Raw genomic sequence first — 20,059 nt, 5'->3', positions numbered from 1 at the left:
TTGTGATTTGCAAACGCCAAGAAATCTTGGGGTATTTCGAATCTCCATTACAGCCTGCATTAATTTTTCCTTTCATTCAACCTACCAGTCATTTATTTTCTCATACATTCATTCCCATAGACTTGTATTGGACATTTTCAAATTGCTTGTTACTCCGACTTCTAGGTATCACTAGCAAGGTAAACCTGCATAAAGTGTTGTCCATTTTCTTGGAAAATTTGCATTTCAGTGACAGACACAAAAAGAAAATAATTGTGATAGGGCAAGATAAGTACTAAAATAGATGTGTGTACAGATACCGAGTCACTAGGGGAGGGAGCTGGTGATATTGATGGGTGGTTGAAGCTTTAACTATTAGTATGAAATACAAAACACAAACACACCACACACATATATGTATATAGTTCTTCCCTTTGATTCTGAGCTCCTGGATTTTCTGAGTCATGTTTCATCCATTTTCGCATTGAACACAACATAAAAATCATCCTTGCACATATTTTTAACTCAACAGATACTTACAGAATTGAATAAATATATTATCTTTGTGTAAATAATCCTCTCTTGATTTGTCAACAAGATATGATAGTTGTGACAAATACTGGTTCTATCTAGTTTTGAACTACATTTCACCATCTGTAAGTGGTGTGACCCAGGCAATATGTGAGTTATTGTGTTGCCAACATTTGGCTCTGAGGATACGGAAATGAATACTATGGGTCTCACTCAACAATCCCCCAGCTTCTCGTTTCCTTTTTCACATTTTCAGCTCTGTACTGGATTAAACTGAGATTTAAATAAGATTTTAGGACTTTCTGTAGGAGGAAAGGTGACTTTTTGTTTGTTTGTTTCCTTTGGGATAGTTGACACATTGTGAGTGCAGCCAGGCTCACTGTAATTTATCAGGATTCCTTGAATGAGAGTTGATTCCACAGTGAACTCAGAGAGACCCCATTCCCAGAGCTTCTGTCTTGTTTGTTTGCCTGTAGGGAGTGCTGACTGGGAGAAACAAATCTTTGTCTCTGAGGACAAAGGCAGCCACAACCTAGCTTGGGAAGAAACTATCATTTATAATTTGTAAACTCCCTAAAGTGTTGCTGAAAAGCCTCCAAGTGTTTTCTGTATTTGGGTCTGTGATAGTTGCTTTATATACTACTGTGACTACCTACACAGAAGAAAGCCAGTTTTAGGAACACAGTGAAAACGTGAGCCCCTCTCAAGTACAATATGGTTGCATAGAAAATGAATTTTCTGGCTTTAACTATAGACCTTGCACAGAGAACAGAAACTTGCAGCCTAGGTACCAGCATGTGATGTGACCTGGTTATTTCCAGTGAGTTTCTGGAATCGTCTGTGAAAAGTACAGTTCTCAGGCAAAATGAGCTTCTCCACTACTTTTCTTATTTCTCATGCAAGCCAGGGATTCCCTAGTGTTTCTGGGGAAGTTGTAGATATGTAACTGTCTGATTGTCTTCACTGCTTTTGAAAGACTCCTGTGCTATGCAGATAACTTCTGCCCTGCTGAATCATGGAAACTCCTTATCATTTCATTTTGGGAATAGAAATATCCGTGAATTGAAAAAATATTTGCACATCATTCACCACTTCTGTTCTTCCTAGAGATTTTCTATTGAATTTAGGGCTGAAGGAGTTACTTTATTTGATCAGATAATTTATCCTCCAACTCAGGTGGTGAAAGGGAAGTAGGTGTAAACTAGGACTTTTCCAGGCAAACCAGGACATATGATTGCTTTGGTTGAGATGCTTCTATTTGTATATCTCCTGATTTCCCAAAACGCTAACCATGGCTATAACCTAAAGTATTGTCCACAGCCTATTGGCAACAGGATCTGTGTTAATCATGACTGGTTTTTCTGAGATCTTTGGAAATAAATATCAGAGGTAGAATTGGTTGCTGCATTGTTACAGAGAGTTATCCTTCAGCCTAACATAGAGAAGTCCTCTCTATAATCAGCCTTCTGTTTATATGTTTCTCTCTTGTTCCCTGGTATTCAAAAAGCAGTGGGCTGATTCTGTCATTTAGAATAAGCACTTTCCGTCCAAGAGCCACAGAGCTTAGTCATTTCTCTACTTGAAGTTTTAAAGTTTTTAGTGATCCAACATATGTCCCAGAGAACTTGGACCTTAAAAATTTGAGGTATGGCAATCTACATGGTGACTGGAAATTTATTTTCTGGGAATTTATAACAAACACACACATCGTCTGACTGCAATATCTGAAGATCCTATACAAAGATTAGGCCCTGGGGACGGAGGGCATTTAGAAGTCTAGGGGATGATGTATGCGAAAAGATTTTATGGGCTGAACAATATGTGCTACAGAGGAAGAAGGCGGTATTTGAGTTGGCGTTGCACAGTATGAGAAACTACACCTTTTCTCTCTTTACTTGGCCAGAATGCCTTGAGATCAGAGTATCCAGTTTCAAACTAAATTAACAGCCTGGTGCACAACACAGGACTTGTCAAGATAATAGAACCAGTGGAAGCTGAATGCCCCTGAACTGATGCCTCTAACAGGGTCCTATTAAAAGAAATTGCAAAGTACATTTTATTCATTATGGGTTAGATTCCAATGTTTAATAATTAAATTTATGTTCATATGAGTCCCATATGTCAGATATTGCCAAGAGAAGTCAAAGAAGATTCCCAGGCAGCAGTAGCTACATTCTAAGAAATAATTACTTGGAGAAATTCTGTAAGAATGAACTGAACCTGGTTGAACAATTGACAACTGTCTTTTCTGCAATGGTGTCAACCTCCTTCAGTGCAGAGCCAAGGCTTTGTGCTAGAAAATCTATACATGAACCAGGTATTTGGTGATTCTAAAAAGCCAGAGTCTAGAGAAAAACAAACAAATAAACAAAAAAAGCCTAGGAGACTTCCTTTCCTCAAGAATGAAGAATGAGAATCTCTGATGGACTAGCATAATCCATCCATAGTTTTTTTTTTTTTTTTTTTTTTTTTTTTTTTTTTTTTTTTTTTTTTTTGAGATGGAGTCTCGCTCTGTCGCCCAGGCTGGAGTGCAGTGGCCGGATCTCAGCTCACTGCAAGCTCCGCCTCCTGGGTTTATGCCATTCTCCTGCCTCAGCCTCCTGAGTAGCTGGGACTACGGGCACCTGCCACCTCGCCCGGCTAGTTTTTTGTATTTTTAGCAGAGACGGGTTTCACCATGTTGGCCAGGATGGTCTCGAACTCCTGACCTCGTGATCCACCCGTCTCGGCATCCCAAAGTGCTGGGATTACAGGCTTGAGCCACCGCGCCCGGCCTCCATCCATAGTTTTAAAAGAAATAGAACAATAGTTCCCAAACTGTGTTCCCCACAACACTAGTTTTGCAAGATATTGAAGATATGTCCAGAAAAGGTAGTTATTAGCTAAATAAATTTGGGAAACCGTGCATATTATCAATCTTATCTAAAAGCTTTGCAGGACATGTAATTATGACAAGTCTCTGGGGCTGTCATTTAAAAACTCAGTTTAATAATATTTAATCTAGAGCTTCCTGAACTTATTTGTTCATAAACATTTTCAAAGGACACACAATAAAATCTGGAGTTGCCAATTTAGAAATGTTTAATCCAAAAAAGTCTTATATACCCAATACTAAAACTGTGCCAAACACCCTCAACTTAGTTCTTATTCAAAGACAACACGGCCTTTGAATTAGGATTTTTTTGTGACCATAAGCTCTCATTCATTGTTCAATACGAGAGAAAACATCCAATAATGAAGCTTTCAATTCATTTGAATTCTGGAAAACATGGGATTTGGTTCTTCCAGGTGACTTTCGTTGTAGGTGACTAAACAGTTTTAATTGATATGTTAACATGAGCATGTTTTAGGCATTTCCTGAAAGGTTAGTGTCAAAAGAAATTAATATCCTGGTGGGCTTGTGTTTTTCTCTGAGGCAGATATTGATGAATGTTCAGAGGGAATCATTGAGTGCCACAACCATTCCCGCTGCGTTAACCTGCCAGGGTGGTACCACTGTGAGTGCAGAAGCGGTTTCCATGACGATGGGACCTATTCACTGTCCGGGGAGTCCTGTATTGGTAAGCAGCTTTCAGGCGTGCCCTCCAGCCACTCGGACCTTTGCAGGAGGTGCAGCTTGCTTTGGTACTCTGTTCAGCTCCCAGTGTTAAAATATGACCATTCATTGGTTAAATGCATCAGTTTTCAAGTTTTCTCCCTCTACAATTTAGGGATTAGGCCAGGGATCATGCAATGTGGTGTGCTAGAATTTTTATATAGAAACTGTGACAGAGGAACAAAACCTGGGACTCTGTGTGATGGCTGTGTTCTTTCTAAGGAAAACCTTAGTCTTCTTATTTCTAAGGAAAACCGTGATGACTTACTGAAATTTTTGACAGTTTGAGAGGCAACTGTAGAGATGAGGAAATATTAAATAATACGGAATACTGGATTTAGAATAAGAAAGTTTAGTTTGAATCTCATCTCTTATACTGCGAATGTCACTATAGTCTCTCATCCTTCATCCGTGTATATGGTAAAAATAGGGTAACAATATACATATTATTAGGATTAAACAAGAATACCACCTATTTAAAAACTGCAAGATTTGAATTGATGCACATATATGATATAGTTGCATTAACATTATTGTTGTTATTGCCAGCACCATCATCTCTTGAAAAGTCTCCTTTATTGGGTCTCTCCTTGTGGTTCTGTTAAACACTGAACACGGGAAATTAGCAGATGGGGTTATTCACCTTCAAGACCTTACAACTTTCATGAAAGCCAAACAACTGATCAAAAACATAACTGTTTCCATGGGAACCTTAGCCAATCCAATTCTTTCATGTTGTGTCACCTCTGTTGAATTCTTAATGCTGATTTGGACCAATCTAGGGGGCAAGCATTCTGACCTTGGGTTCCCAAAGTTCAGCTTGCTGAATTAGAAAGTGGGAATTTGATTCGGAAAATTTGTTTTCTCTGCTTGGGTATGTGTATGTGTGTGTGTGTATGTGTGTGTGTGTGTGTGTGTGTGTGTGTGTGTGTGTGTATTTTTTTTTCCTAAAGGCTGCTGCTGAGATATAGTCAGTGTTTTTTCAACTTCTCCACTGATGTTGATGTAAAGCAAAGATGAATCACAGAACAATGGCCACGTGGCATGAATTATTCCCCAAAGTCTTGACATTAGTGTTGAGAGGCATGTAGTGTAGTTACTAAAAGCATAGACTTTTGGGCCAGATGTTGGCAGTCAAATTCCAGCTCTGCTGCTTCTGTTTACCATGGGCAAATTTTTATCTAGTCTGTACTTCAGCTATTTCGTCCGTAAAATAGAAATAATGTTTATATCTTATTGTGTTGTGATAATTGAATTAATATCTGTTAAATGTTCAAGAAATGTTAGCTGTTATTTTAAATGTCACAGCATATTCAGCATTCTACCCCATACTCTGTTCATATTCCTTTTCCTTTACATATTGCCAGGTACTTCTGTACATATGCAGCTCATTGTAAATCAATGTTATATGAATAGGAATAGCTCAAATGGCTATTGTTGAGGAATGAAGATAGAATATTAACATATGACATTAAGCATGGTGACTAAAAGAAAATTTTTATTTTTACAGATCATATTTGACATCATTAAAAGAGGAGACTCTTAGATTTTTTAGTGCACAAAGGACCTTAGAGACCAGCTAGTTAAACCAATTTTATTTATTTATTTATTTTTTCTAGTTTTAAGTTCAAGGGATTCATGTGCAGGTTTTTTCCATGGATAAACTGCACATTGCTGAGGCTTGGTGTACAGATAATCCTGTCACCAAGGTAGTGAGCATAGTACACAATAGGTAGCCTTCCAAACCATACCCTTCCCCTTTCTTCCCTCCTTAGGCAGTCCTCAGGTGTCTTATCTTTGTGTCTATGTGTATTCAGTGTAGTTAACCAATTTTGTAACTGTTTGGACCTGCCATGGGACCGCACACTTCTCTGCTTTTATGTATGCTGTCCCTCTGGCTGGGATGAAACATGATGATTCACATATGAATTTCATTTTCCTAAATTTAACTCATGTTTCACCAAGTCCCCATGAAGTATTCTTTGATGCCTTCCAAAGACTTGTCACTCCTCTCTTCTGCTAACTCTAGACCTTTATCCTGAGTGAATGTTTCAGTAGCTTCACTTATACAATATATTTGCTCTCTGACTAGACTATGAGCAACGAATGGGCTTTTTTCTTCTGTTTCTTCAGTGAGACCCTTTGGTGATGGTTGTTTAATAAATGTGAAAATGCAATCATATCGTACGATCAATAAAGAAACTCAGTTTCAGAAAGGTGACATCTCGTTCCCAGCCACATAACTGGTTTGGTTACAAGTTGAGGATGACACTTAGGTCAAGGGAGAATCTAGGAACAGTTTCAGTTTATGCTTCTTGTTCCAATCTTACCTGTACAGCCCTATCACCCTCATAAATGTCCCTGGCACCGGTCCTGGTTCTCATTTCTCTCTAACATGCTGCGTGGCATGCCTGAAGGAGGAGGTGAAATTCCTGCACTCTCAAGGAGCCTCTTTCTTCATCTACAAACTGATCCCTGTTTTGCAAAGGAAAACCTCAGTGAACTGGACTCTTTGGAGTTGGAGTTGTTTGGATTAGTGGCATTTTTAATTTGAGTAATACTCTGAATTTCATTTCCACGTTTTTGGGAAAATATTTGTAAATGATCCTTCATAAGGACAGAAATCTGACCCTCACTTAGTATTTCTGCGGTAGTTGGAAATACTCTGTTGGTTCAGAATATTTCTTGGACAAACAAAAATGTAAGTCAGATAGTGATACTTTCTTATTATGGCCTTCTAATGCCTTCCCAATGAATGTAAAATAAATTTCTAACTTTATATGACCTTCATGGTTTTAGACGATATTGTTCCTGCCTGCTTCTTGGACTCATTTCCTGTATATATAAGTCTTTTTGACCTTTTCATGCCTTGAACGTGACAAAAAGCTCATTCCAGTTTCATGGCCTTGCCTTTACTGCTCTCTCTGTCTGGAGCTCTCAACACCTCTCTTGTTGTATGGCTGCCATGTTATTTAGGTCTCAGACAAATGTTACTTCTTCATGGAGACCCTCCGTGACTTTTCTCTGAAATAATCCTTCCCTACACTTTGTTATAATACTCTCTTTTATATGTTTTTTAGCATTTTTATTCACATGCACATGTGTGTAATATTCTCTTGCCACAAGTGTACAAGTTGTTTGAGGGCAGAGACCTTGTTTGCCTTTTACTACCCTACTCCCAGCCCCTAAGATAATATAGTCAAAGAGAAGGCATTCAGTGCATATGTGTCAAATGATTGAAGGCATGGACATTCAAAACTGTATTAAGTCAGATTTATTTTCTATTTTGTTTGATATAACTAGCTGTGTTGTGTAGATTGTGGTGCATGACATAAGATGTTAAATATCACAAAACCATATGAGTCTTTTATTTAAAAAAAATGTTTATTGAGAAAAGCCATCATACCAGCACTGCCTTAGGTCTTCTGGGAATATGGTTATGAACAAGTTAAGATGTCTGTTCTTGAGGGATTAATAACCTGACATATTCTGGATCATAATAACATAGCTTAATGGCACTGAAAATGAGCACATCTGAATAAACCCTAAATAATATCATCAACCACTAATGCTTACATTTAAAAGAAATATCAGCATCTAAAATAACTCTTACAATTTTTTTAAAAGTGGTTTGCAACGTGTACTCAGCTACGTTTTTTTCTTCAGACAATGGCATATGTTATCTAAAATGTATCAGTTGAGGCTTTTAGAAGAATAGTCTCATGTCACTCTGTCACTTTTTGTCAGATGAGGATAATAGCACCTTCACTACTGATTTTATCCATTACTGTAAGCCTTGAATAATATTGATATCATAAAGAACAGCATGCTTGCAAGATTTATTTTATGAGAAAAAAATGTTTAAGATTTGCCTTTTTCTCTTAAAATGTAACATATGATTGAAGAAATGACCCGTCCTAGTATTACAGAGGTAGACAGAATCACTATTCTTGAAGAGCTTGTCAGAGTTAGTCTCTTCTGTCTTTCTTTGTCTGTCTCTCTTTAGCTTATATATCTTTATAATGCCAGGAGAAAATAGTACACAAAAATTTGTAAATTAATATTTGTGGAAGAAGATGATGACAGTGGTTTGTTGGTACTGTAGGGTACAATGCACTCTGTGCTTTGATGTAGTGGTAGGAGTCAGTGATTCTCAGTTTTAATATAGAAGTTGTGAGCAATTGCTCTTTTATCTAGGCATAGTTATCTGTGTCATTTAGAAATGAGAAGTAATATATAATTAACAATGGCATGCATAAACAGCAGTACTTTGCATATTTTAAAAATAAGATTCAGACTCCTCGGAATGTCAATCAGTTTCCAAAATATTGCTCCCACAAATGAAACTTTATTTTCCTCTGTTCGCTCATATACTTTGCATGAATATTCGAGCCTACTCAAATTCTTATTCTGCTCTTCCCAAATCCTGCATTCTCTTTCCTCTACTCCTTTGCTTGTATGCTTTTGCCTGACTATCCTCATAGCCCCATTTCCATTAGTTAAAATCCTGATGAAGTCTTACTCTGTAAAGCAGGGATTCTCAAAACTGTGTCATAGATTCATTGGAGTAGTGAAACGGGAGAGTTCCCTGTCCCTCTTTGCAGGACTTGTGACAAAGATGTGGCTTGTCTGATCATCTGCCATATGCTCCCAAACCCCTTACAGGAGGGGGGAGTACACAGATGGGCAGGTGCAGGAGCTGGGGCAAGCACTTCTGGGCTCTGGCCCCACTACAGCATCTAGGGGTGGGTGCCTGAAACTCCTGAAGCCCAACTGGGTGTGTGTTACAGTATGTTCAGATAGCTTTGCAGTCGACAGGCAGCTTAAGTGTTAAATGGCTCAGTGGACCCTCTGCCTTTTCACAAGGATAGAGGGCCAGTGCAACAGCTTTCTGTATCTCCAGCTCTTGTCTGGTGTCCAGGAAAAATCAGATCACACACAGACTTGAAGGATGGTGAATGTGGGGTCTTATTGAGTGGTGGAGGTGACTCTCAGTGGGATGGATGGGGAGCTGGAAAGGGGATGGACTGGGAAGACGATCTTCCCCTGGAGTTTGACCGTCCAGCAGCCAGACACTCCTCTCTGAGTGTCCCCAGCCAAACTCCTTTCAACATTCAGATGCTCCTTCTCTTCTCTCATTCCCTGCTGCTCTTCTGTTCGTCTGTTCATCTGCTTGTGGAGCCTGGGTTTTGGGGTTTCTATGGGTACAGGATACCCATAGATACCGCATAGGGTGTACAGGATACCAGATACAGGATACCCATAGGGTGTGGTGGGCCAAAAGGCAACTTTTGGGTGTGAAAACAGGAATACCTGTTCTCATTTAGGGACATGGGTTTCCAGATTTGAGGTTGGGGCCTTTGCCAGGGAGCTGCCCTTTTCTACCCAGTATTTCCATCTCCTGTCCATATCAGTAGCTTTTTAAAAATACCTGTGATGGGGCATCACACATCCTGGAGATTCATATTCAGTTGGTTTGGTGTGGGACCTAGATTGACATCATTTTCTAAAATTTGTTTAAATTTATTTTTTTTAATTCATAATATTTTTGCATATTTATGGGGTACATGTGATATTTTGCTACAACCATAGAATGTGTAATGATCAAGTCAGGGCATTTGAGGTGTCTATCACCTTGAGTATTTATCATTTCTGTGTGTTGGGAACAATGCGAGTCCTCTCTTCCAGCTATTTTGAAATATATAGTACGTTGTTGTTAACTATAGTCACCCTACTCTGCTATCAAACATTGTAACTTAATTCTTCTATCTAACTCTATGTGTGTGCCCATTGACCAACCTCTCTTTAACACCCATTCCCCAACCTGCACACCCTTCCCAGTCTCTCGTATTGATCATTCTCCCTACCTCCATCAGATCAATTTTTTTAGCTCCTACACATGAGTGAGAACATGAAATATTTACCTTTCGGTGCCTGGCTGTATTAGTCTGTTCTAACACTGCTATAAAGAACTACCTGAGACTGGGTAATTTATAAAGTAAAGAGGTTTAACTGGCTCATGTTTCTATAGGCTGTACAGGAAGCATGGCTCAGGAGGTCTCAGGAAGCTTACAATCATAATGGAAGGTAAAGGGGAACCAGGCTCGTCCTACATGGCTGGAGCTGGAGGAACAGAATCAAGGTGGGAGGTGCTGTGTACTTTTCAACAACCAGATCTCATGAGAGAGTATTCACTATCATGAGAACAGCAAGGGGAATGTCCACTCCCATGATTGAATCACATCCCACCAGGCCCTTCCTCCAACACTGGAGATTGCAATTTGACATGAGCTTTGGGTGGAGACACAAATCCAAACCGTATCACTGGCTTATTTCATGAAGTCATTTAAAAAAAGACTACAAGTGATTATTAGAAAGACTATTTGGCCAGTGTAGAGAACTACTGTCATTCAGTTCTTCTAGTAATCACAATACAAATTTCTCCCCTCTTATTTTTCTTCATAGCTGTTTATTTGCCATTCTTTTATAGAATTTAGCAGATTAATGTTCTTAATTACATCTTTATCACCTACAGTACAATTGAGGTCTTTTTTGATATATTTCTATCAATTAACATTGAATTAAATTGCATTTTTTGTGCTTTTTATTTAGTTATGAAATAAAATGATTCATTCACAATAAAGCCCATATTGTTGCTGGAGACACACTCAAAGATGACATGCAGCTATTCTTATGGGACGGAACACCTGTTGGCATTCCACTATTATCTCCTTTATAAAACTTAGTTGGGTGAAAGTCTCCCAGACTCTGGAGCCTGCTCTCAGGCCACTGTAAATGGCACAGTGAGGATTTACTTCTCAGAGTACTGCTGAAACCATGGTCAACATGCAAAGCAGTATGAAACAACCAGAAAATGTTCCACCGAAATCCCTTGGGAAAGAAATTTCCATTTTATCTGGTGGATGTGTCAGGAATAATTGAAATGGCCTAAGAAAGATTTTGCTTTGACTGCTTCTGCTCAGTGCCTGTGTTTCATAGAAGTGGAGATAAAAAGGGGTAGAACCTGGAGGTGCTCTATCTGTAAAAGTGCTCTCAGTGACAAACCTCACTGAAGGCGAGGGGAGTTATGAAGCCTTAGCAGGCAATACTGTGATGTAATGAGAGGCAGGTTTTAAGGACATAAAGCCTGGATTCAGTCCCAAATTGGCCTCTTTCTAGCCAAGCAGCATTTGGAAAGATAATTAACCTTTCAAAGCTTTAGTTTTCTCAGTGTGCATTGATTAAAATAAAACTTACAATGGAACTTTTTCTAATATGTGTTTTTATATGCAAATTTCCTGACAAATATTATATAATAGTCAACACTTAACATCCCTCCACCTTAGTTCCCTCACCTGTCACATGAAAACAATAACAGTAATACTAATAAGACATAACATTTATTGAGAGCTTACTTTGTGCCAGACATTGCTCTCAGCAATTTACAAAAGCATCAACCTCATAGGTTGCTGTGGAGTAATCATGACAATTAAGTGAACTAACAAGGGAAAGCAGCATTCAGCACTTAGGTTTTAAGCATTCAATAGATGTTTGTTAGTTATTTTCATTAACTGAACAACTACGTGATGTGCTAGACACAGAACCAGGTAATTTCATGTATTTTCTAATTTAATTTCACAATGACCATGGGAGGAAAGCCCTCTTACTATCCCCATTGTAAAGGTGAAGAAAATGTGAGCTCAAGGATAAAGAGAACTTGTCCCAAATTCCACAGCTGATAAATGGCACACAGAAGCCATAATCCAGGTGTGTTTGATCCCAAAGCTTCTGTTCTTAATATGTTCACACTGTACTGCTTTCTGGAAGGGAGGAGACCAGTGATGGACTCATAGCTAGGGGAGATGTTAGCCAGAGCAGTTGGAGATCGAAAATACAAGGCAAAGGAAGCATGAGAGAAAACAGGTGAGACCCAGATGGACAGTTACAATATTATCTCCATGAGCACTAGGAACTTATTTTATTCACTGGACTCACGGGATGTGTTCTGGGGCCATCCTTCTGAGCCATGGGCAGGATGACTAAGCGACATGTTTTTGACAGTTAATCTGAAAGCACCTCAGCCTTGATAAATAATACTACTGGGATATCCACTGATGTCATTACCTTCTTTGCATTTCTGGTGATGTAAATCCAGAGAAGAAAAAGGAAAGAAAGGGTGGGGGATAAAGAGAATGAGAAAATGGTAGGCAGATTTTTAAACCAATTTTTAAAATTTACTTATTTATTTATTAGGCACTGCCTCTTAAAAGCAATTAGAATAGTATATTCAAGGATCGCATGTTCAAGAGTTATTTAAAATATAAATATTTGAAAACTAAGGAAAATATATTAACCAATGATAGTTATCAAAGATATTCATAAATATCCTGGCAGTCAGAGCACAATGGGAAACATGAGCATAAAATTATTCTAATTTAAAAGGAAGTTGCATACATAATCGTCAAGAAGTAAAGTCTGTGCTGTTTTTTCTATTCTAGAGAAGAGACATGTCAGGGTGGAAAAGCACCTTAGTGGACCAGGGTATTTCAAACCAAGAAAGTTTAAGAGACAAGTCATAGACACTAATCCCAGGACACTCATGGATTTTCTCTCTATGCTAAACAATAAGACCCACCCCACACATAAGGTATTTTTTGGTTAAATAGCATGCCACCTTTCTTTGATAATATATAGTGTGGTCTCATTACCTCAAAATTGTTGTTTCCAAAGAGCTTCACACACAGTTTTATCAAAGAACTAAATTCCCTATTATTGAAGAGCCTTGCTTAAGGCAGATGCCACGTAGCCATGGAACTGTATGGACTCAATGTGAAGTAAATGCAAGCAAGATTTTGGGAATCAGAGAGCCTCAGTTGCATGACACAAAATTGCCACATGTCACTAAGAGTTTCAGAAGGACAGAGAGACCAAGACCCAGACACCACCTCAGTATGGAATGGATATGGAAAAGGATCAGTATTATCAGGGTGCAGAATGGAGAGGTTAAGAACATTTTGCAACATCTAATAGAAATGGTCTTCCGGGTCCCCCAGAAAGCACCTTACACTGGACACACAGTTGCAGATGATAAATCAGGTGAGAAATGAGTCCCATCAGACCCTCTGGAAGCTTGCCTGCTCCTTTTCAAGTCTTGCCATACATAGATAAGCCTGGAGCTATTTAGCATGTGGGCTAAATTGGACATATTTTAGAGACTTCTCTGGGAAGACGAGTGCACCTCCTCAGTTTCGATGATAATCACTTCACAAAGTAACATCAGAATAGAGTGCATTACACTAGACTCAGGCATGAGCCCAAGGTTCATTCATTACCCACAGCCTAGCTAGGCTGACAAAGCAAGCCTATAAGTTGTTTGCTATGTGTACCTTCTAGGAGTTTCTAAACATTTCTGGGAGTTAGTCTAACAGAATCTCAGACTAACAGTAGGGTCTATCCTGTAAGCTATTCCCAACCTGTTTATTATCTTTTCAGCCGCATGTTTTGAATATCTTCCTAATGGCAGCTATGACTATTCATAAAGAAAAAAAAAAACTGCAACTTTGGACCATGACATGAAGCAATGCAGGCATATAGGGAGCCAGGGGAATTGCAATTCTAGTTCAGGTGAAGATCACATGGGCAATAATGATAGGGAGAAAAATTAGAAAACTACTTTAAAAAACTTTCACAAGTATTGGAATGTTATTGTAAGTATTATATCCTTAAAAATACCCTACAGTGGTCTTAGCACTAAGCTAGATGGTATGTAGGATGCAGAGAATTTATACCAAAGGGACTTTAAAATTCCATGTTGAAGACAAAAATAATCAGCATACATAAAACAACCAATAGCCTTCTGATATAGGTTATACTTTAAAATATGGGGTCAATGCTGTAAAATATATAGGTAATTAGGGAAGGAAGTGATTAGAGATTATCAAAGAACAGTCATACCAGAATGCTTGGGGCTGATTGGACTTGAAGGATGGAGGCGTTTAGGTATTTTATAGGTATAATAATAAAAGTAAATATTAATATCTAAGATTAATTCATTACCTCATGTTCTAGGTACTCTTCTAAGAGCTTGACATTTCTTTACTCACTTTATCCTCAAAACAACTCCACCAGGTAGAAATATTTATGATTTCCATTTAATGGATGAGGAGCCTTTATTTTCTATTGTGAATGCTCTAAATCGATTTGGTCATAGAAACCTTTTCTCTCCTGGGCATCTTGTGGATTTAGTTTCTATTATCATAAAATACACTAATTGAAAACTTGAGAATGAATATAGCCTATTCTAGGAATTTGTAGAAAACCGTATTTACTCAGTATCATTGAATAATGAGCTGTTTCAGATAAGGTGTTTTTTTTTTTTTTTTCTTTTTTCAGTTCTGTGGCAAAAAATGATTGCATACACTACTTGCTCTATGACTATCAGAATGTTTCTACTATCTTAACTTTGGTGTAAGGATATCCTTCCAATATATTTTTGTCTATTACCTTTTAAAAATGTGGTCATTAAAAATGTGAATCACGCAAAACAGCTGTTGATTATTGAGTGACGTTCTAGTGGTTTATTGAGGTACAGCTCGTTGGTCCCTAAGTTAAATGTTCCCAGTCATAATGTTTTTGACCAACATATTTCTCTTTTACATAGATATTTTATCTTCTTTCCACACTGTCAAGCTAATCTCTACTTTTAAAAATGACATTTAGGAGGTTGCTCTCCTTTCCACTCTGATAAACTAAAGAGTTGGTTATATGATGTCTCAGACAACAGGACCTCACAGTCCCAGAAGCCTTTGGGGATAAAAAAGGATTGTGAAGCAAGATTTCACAAGTGCTGGAGGACAATTTTGTATTCTGTGAATTGGCCTGGTGGGAGTTCTGAGAAAAGGAAGACAGGGGACTTTGAGGCTTTATTGGAGAGATGGAACTTGAAGAGTAAAGAGTTGGGTAATACACAAGGAAAAGATGACTATGTTCCCATAAAAAGGTGCTTTGTAGTGTGGTTATGGTTTTAGGGTCCTTTCCTCACTGTGAAGTTGACATGTTTTGGAAAACAAGCCAGGGAGAAGCTTTTTAGTTTTCTGAACAGGACCTTGAAGTTAATATGCAAATTGTTCTCCGTAAGTTTTAAATGTCTTTTATCTTTCTTCTGAATAGCTGGTAGTCTCAACTGAGTGAAAACAGAATGAGAGGGGGCATTTCTAAAAAACAGGGTTTCCTCAGATCATATTACTTCCTGTGAACTCAGTGCCCCTTGTAGCTTCAGGCAGTAATTTTAGAAGTGTGATACTCAGACCAGCATCATGGGAGTTGCCTGGGAACTTGTTAGAATTGCAAATTCTACATCACACTCTAGACCTTCTGAATCAGGAGCTTTGTGGGGAAGGGCCTAGTGATCTATGTTTTAATGAGAGCTCTCATTGCTTGATTCTGAAGTTCACTGAATTTTGAAAATACTGCCTTGGGGTTTTCATTGAAAGCCCTCAGAACACTCTGAAACCGTGTGCAAGCTTGTGTATACATGTGTGCCTACATATTCTGGAGGAAATGGAACCATAGTTTTTCCGGGGATCTTGGCCACTGACAATGTGCGAACCACTGTTGAAATACCAGGATCCAGCCTCAATGTTTCCAGTTACCATTCTAACTCTGATTTAACTTATAAGTATTTTCTTCTGGGAGATTTATAATTCAGTCTCAGGGGAGATTCATTGCTTTCCTTTCTCAGTTTCTGAGCACTCCTTGATACTGAATTGCTTGTAGTTTCAGCTTCCTGCCTTTTTGAGGCTCAGTGTGAGCAATTGTTTCATTACAGAAACTCCTGGCTTGAATGTGTTAGAGCCAAAGATCATGTCTAAGCAGCAATTCAGAGTTCATTACTGATATGGTATGGCCATGTCCCCACCCAAATCTCATCGTGAATTGTAGCTCCCATAATCCCCCTGTGTCATGGGAGGGAACCAGTTAGAGGTAATTGAATCATGGAGGAGGGTTTTCCCATGCTACTCTCATGATATAGAATAAGTCTCACAAGATCTGATGGTTTTATAAAGGGCAGTTCCCCTGCACACACTCTCTTGCCTGCCGCTATGTAAGAGGTGCCTTTGCTCTTCCTTTGCCTTCACCATGATTGTGAAGCCTCCCCAGCCATGTGGAACTGTGAGTCAATTAAACCTCTTTTCTTTGTAAATTACCCAGTTTCAGGTATTTCTTTATTAGTGGCATGAAAATGGACTAATACAATTATCTACAATTTCTTTGAAATGAATATTGAATAGTTTTTTTGTTCTTACTCTGAGATTACTCAAGCTGCTGTGAAATGTTTACCTGTGCATTTATGAGCAGGGAATATTAAACTGTAGTACTCAGACCAATTAAAGCAGTGTCAGCATAAAATCACTAGTCATTTGTTAAAGGAGCATTTATTGAGAGGGTCTGGTCAGTGTCAGTCCCTATACTAAGTCTTAGGCATACAGAAAGGAATATGACACAGTCTTTCCAGTCTGGAGTGGGGACAGTGGAAGTGGACAGGGATTTGGGGAGGCTGTATTGTGGACCAGCTAGATTATAAATCAGTTAGAAAAAAAAAGACTCTAAGACAAAAGTGACTAACTTCTCATGGAGTGGGGATATTTGGGGATGGCAATGTATATGGTAATCTTTCATAGAAAATATATTTGCGCCAGGTCTATTGAATGAGAAGAATTTTTTCCAGGTGAAATACTCATTAAGGGATATATTCCAGGAAGTGATAGCAGCCTGATTATAGATGCGATCATGAAAGAAATCTAATTGTATTCCAAGGATGGTGAGATTTCCAGTGTGTAAGAAGCACCTGCTTCATCCACAAACCCTATATAGGTTTGACATAGGTGAGGAATAATTAGACCACAGCCTTGCAATAGAGGCGGAGACCAGATTGTGAAGGGTAGTGTTTTCTAAGCTGAGGAGTTGCAACTTTTGAATTTTATTTCATAAATCAGTGTTATATAATATTGTTATGAAAATGTGATCATTTATAAAAAAAAGTCGCGATTTTTAATATGCTGTATAGTTACACAAATGTAATAGTACTTCCCATAAAATTTCAGATACTCTGTCATAAGTGTATCAATGTGGTTTTCTGCATCTGTTTCTGCTGTTCCTTTTGCTTCAACTGACTTTCTTCTGAAAAAGTGAAGCCCTCAGAATTAGCCAGGTATTGAATATAATCATTATCGAGCAACTACTATATGTTAAATTTGTCCTAAAATTCTCATATTGAACCTTCAAGTTTGGTACTTGTTCCTGCTTTATGGATACACAAACAGAAGAACAGTGACATCTGAACTTTCTCATTGCCCCATAGTGAGTAACAATTTCTCAGCTGAGAAATTGTGAAAATGACTTCCTAAAACTGTTTGGGGACACATGTAAGTCAGAGATAGACTCAAATACAAGTTTCTGTCAATTCCTAAATATACAGTCATGGAGTAATTGAAACTGGATCATTTTCCTGGTAAAAAAAAATCCTCAAGATAATGAGAGTAGCATTATTAGACTATTCACTTAGCTTCTCTTTGAGGAAGAGACCATGGCAGAGCAATGATGCCATTGTAATTAATGGTCCAGGTGGTAGAAATACAGAGGAGTCAATAAGTGGCATTATGGAGTAAATGGTGAGGATTCTATCTACTCCAATAAATTGTAATGCTTTTTAAATAGAGGCCTTGTTTTAATCATTTTATCATTGCCTTTTATAAATATTAAGTATCATTAATATTTAGAGAATCAATGTGTAGGTTGTCATGTTGGAGATTGTATTAGTTCATTTTCACACTGCTGATAAAGACATACCCGAGACTGGGACAATACTAAAAGGCAGAGGTTTAATGGAGAACTCACAGTTCCACCTGGCTGGGGAGGCCTCAAAATCATGGTGGAAGGCAAAAGGCACATCTTACTTCTCAATAGGTGAGAGAGAGAAGTTAAAGTGGAAACCCCTTATAAAACCATCAGTTCTTGTGAGACCTATTCGCTACCATGAGAACAGTATGGGGGAAACCACCCCCGTGATTCAGTTATCTCCCACTGGGTCCCTCCTACAACACATGGGAATTATGGGAGCTACAAGACGAGATTTGGGTAGGGACATAGAGCCAACCCATATAAGATATTTACCATCTAGTCTTTGCATAAGGTTACTGTGTTTGTATTCTACAGAACTGGGAGTCAACCATTGTGTGATGAGGTGGGACAAGCATGACTTTTAGTTAGCATGCCTGCATTTATGTCCTCACAAAAACTTTCTAGTTGTGTGGCCAGCCCTGAGCAAGTTACCTGACCCTTGTTACTCTTTCTATACCTCTTACACTGGGGTCCTAGCATTGCTAAAAGCATGCTGCTGCATACAAGATAACACAAAAGTAGGAGAGGAATTTTACTGTACTCCATGGTTTCAGGAAAATATGATTTATATATAAATAATCCTGATATTATTAACTAGAAGACAAAAATAATTTTTAAAATAGAAATATAAAACTTCAAATATATTTTATACTAATACATAACAGGGTTTATGAATATCCAAGATTCCAAGTGAGTGTTCACTCTTTTTGCCATGGAGATAACTTTGGTAGAAATGTTTGAAAAGAGGGGCACGCCCAAGAGGGCCGAATAGGAACAGCTCCAGCCTCCAGCTCCCAGCGTGAGTGACACAGAAGACGGGTGATTTCTGCATTTTCAACTGAGGTACGAGGTTCATCTCACTGGGGCATGTCAGACAGTTGGCGCTGGTCTGCAGGTGCTGCCTGACCAGCAAGAGCTGAAGCAGGGCGAGGCATCCCCTCACTGGGGAAGGGAATTCCTTTTCCTAGCCAAAGGAAATTGAGACACACAACACCTGGAAAATCGGGTAACTCCCACCCTAATATTGCACTTTACCAAAGGTCTTAGCAAACGGCACACCAGGAGATTATATCCCAAACCTGGCCCAGAGGGTCCTACGCCCACGGAGCCTCCCTCATTGCTAGCACAGCAGTCTGAGATCTAACTGCAAGGTGGCAGCGAGGCTAGGGGAGGGGCGCCCACCATTGCTGAGGCTTAAGTAGGTAAAACAAAGCCACTGGGAAGCTCAAATTGGGTGGAGCCCACCACAGCTCCAGGAGGCCGGCCTGCCTCTGTAGACTCCTCCTCTGGGGACAGGGCATAGCTAAACAAAAAGCAGCTGAAACCTCGGCAGAGGTAATTGCCCCTGTCTGACAGCTTTGAAGAGAGCAGTGGATCTCCCAGCACAGAGGCTGAGATCTCAGAACGGACAGACTGGCTGCTCAAGTGGGTCCCTGACCCCTGAGTAGCCTAACGGGGAGACATCCCCCGCTAGGTGCAGACTGACACCTCACACGTCACACGGAGGGGTATACCCCTGAGATGAAGCTTCCAGAGCAAGAATCAGACAGCAACACTCGCTGTTCAGCAATATTCTGTCTTCTGCATCCTCCCCTGCTGATACCCAGGCAAACAAGGTCTGGAGTGGACCTCAAGCAAATTCCAACAGACTGACAGCTGAGGGTCCTGACTGTTAGAAGGAAAACTGACAAACAGAAAGGACACCCACACCAAAACCCCATCAGTACGTCGCCATCATCAAAGACCAAAGGCAGATAAAACCACAAAGATGGGGAAAAAGCAGTGCAGAAAAGCTGGAAATTCAAAAAATCAGAGCACATCTCGGAATGCAGCTCATCGCCAGCAATGGAACAAAGCTGGATGGAGAATGACTTTGACGAGTTGAGAGAAGAAGGCTTCAGTCGATCAAACTTCTCAGAGCTAAAGGAGGAACTACGTAACCAGCGCAAAGAAACTAAAAACCTTGAAAAAAGAATGGATGAATGGATAACTAGAATAATCAATGCAGAGAAGACCTTAAAAGAACTGATAGAGATGAAAACCATAAGACGAAAA

General features: G+C 39.1%; 1 protein-coding gene across 1 annotated transcript in view; it reads left to right on the top strand.

Moving 5' to 3' along the window:
• NELL1 (neural EGFL like 1) overlaps positions 1-20,059 on the top strand; it is a 949,982-nt gene that overhangs the window by 900,957 nt on the left and 28,966 nt on the right. Inside the window, 1 exon segment of the mRNA XM_030918045.1 lies at positions 3,930-4,070. Within this exon segment, the coding sequence (XP_030773905.1) occupies positions 3,930-4,070 (141 nt within the window).

The sequence above is a fragment of the Rhinopithecus roxellana genome, chromosome 15 (genome assembly GCF_007565055.1).
Source record: "Rhinopithecus roxellana isolate Shanxi Qingling chromosome 15, ASM756505v1, whole genome shotgun sequence".
NCBI lineage: Eukaryota > Metazoa > Chordata > Mammalia > Primates > Cercopithecidae > Rhinopithecus > Rhinopithecus roxellana.
This window is presented reverse-complemented; position numbering and strand designations above follow the sequence as displayed.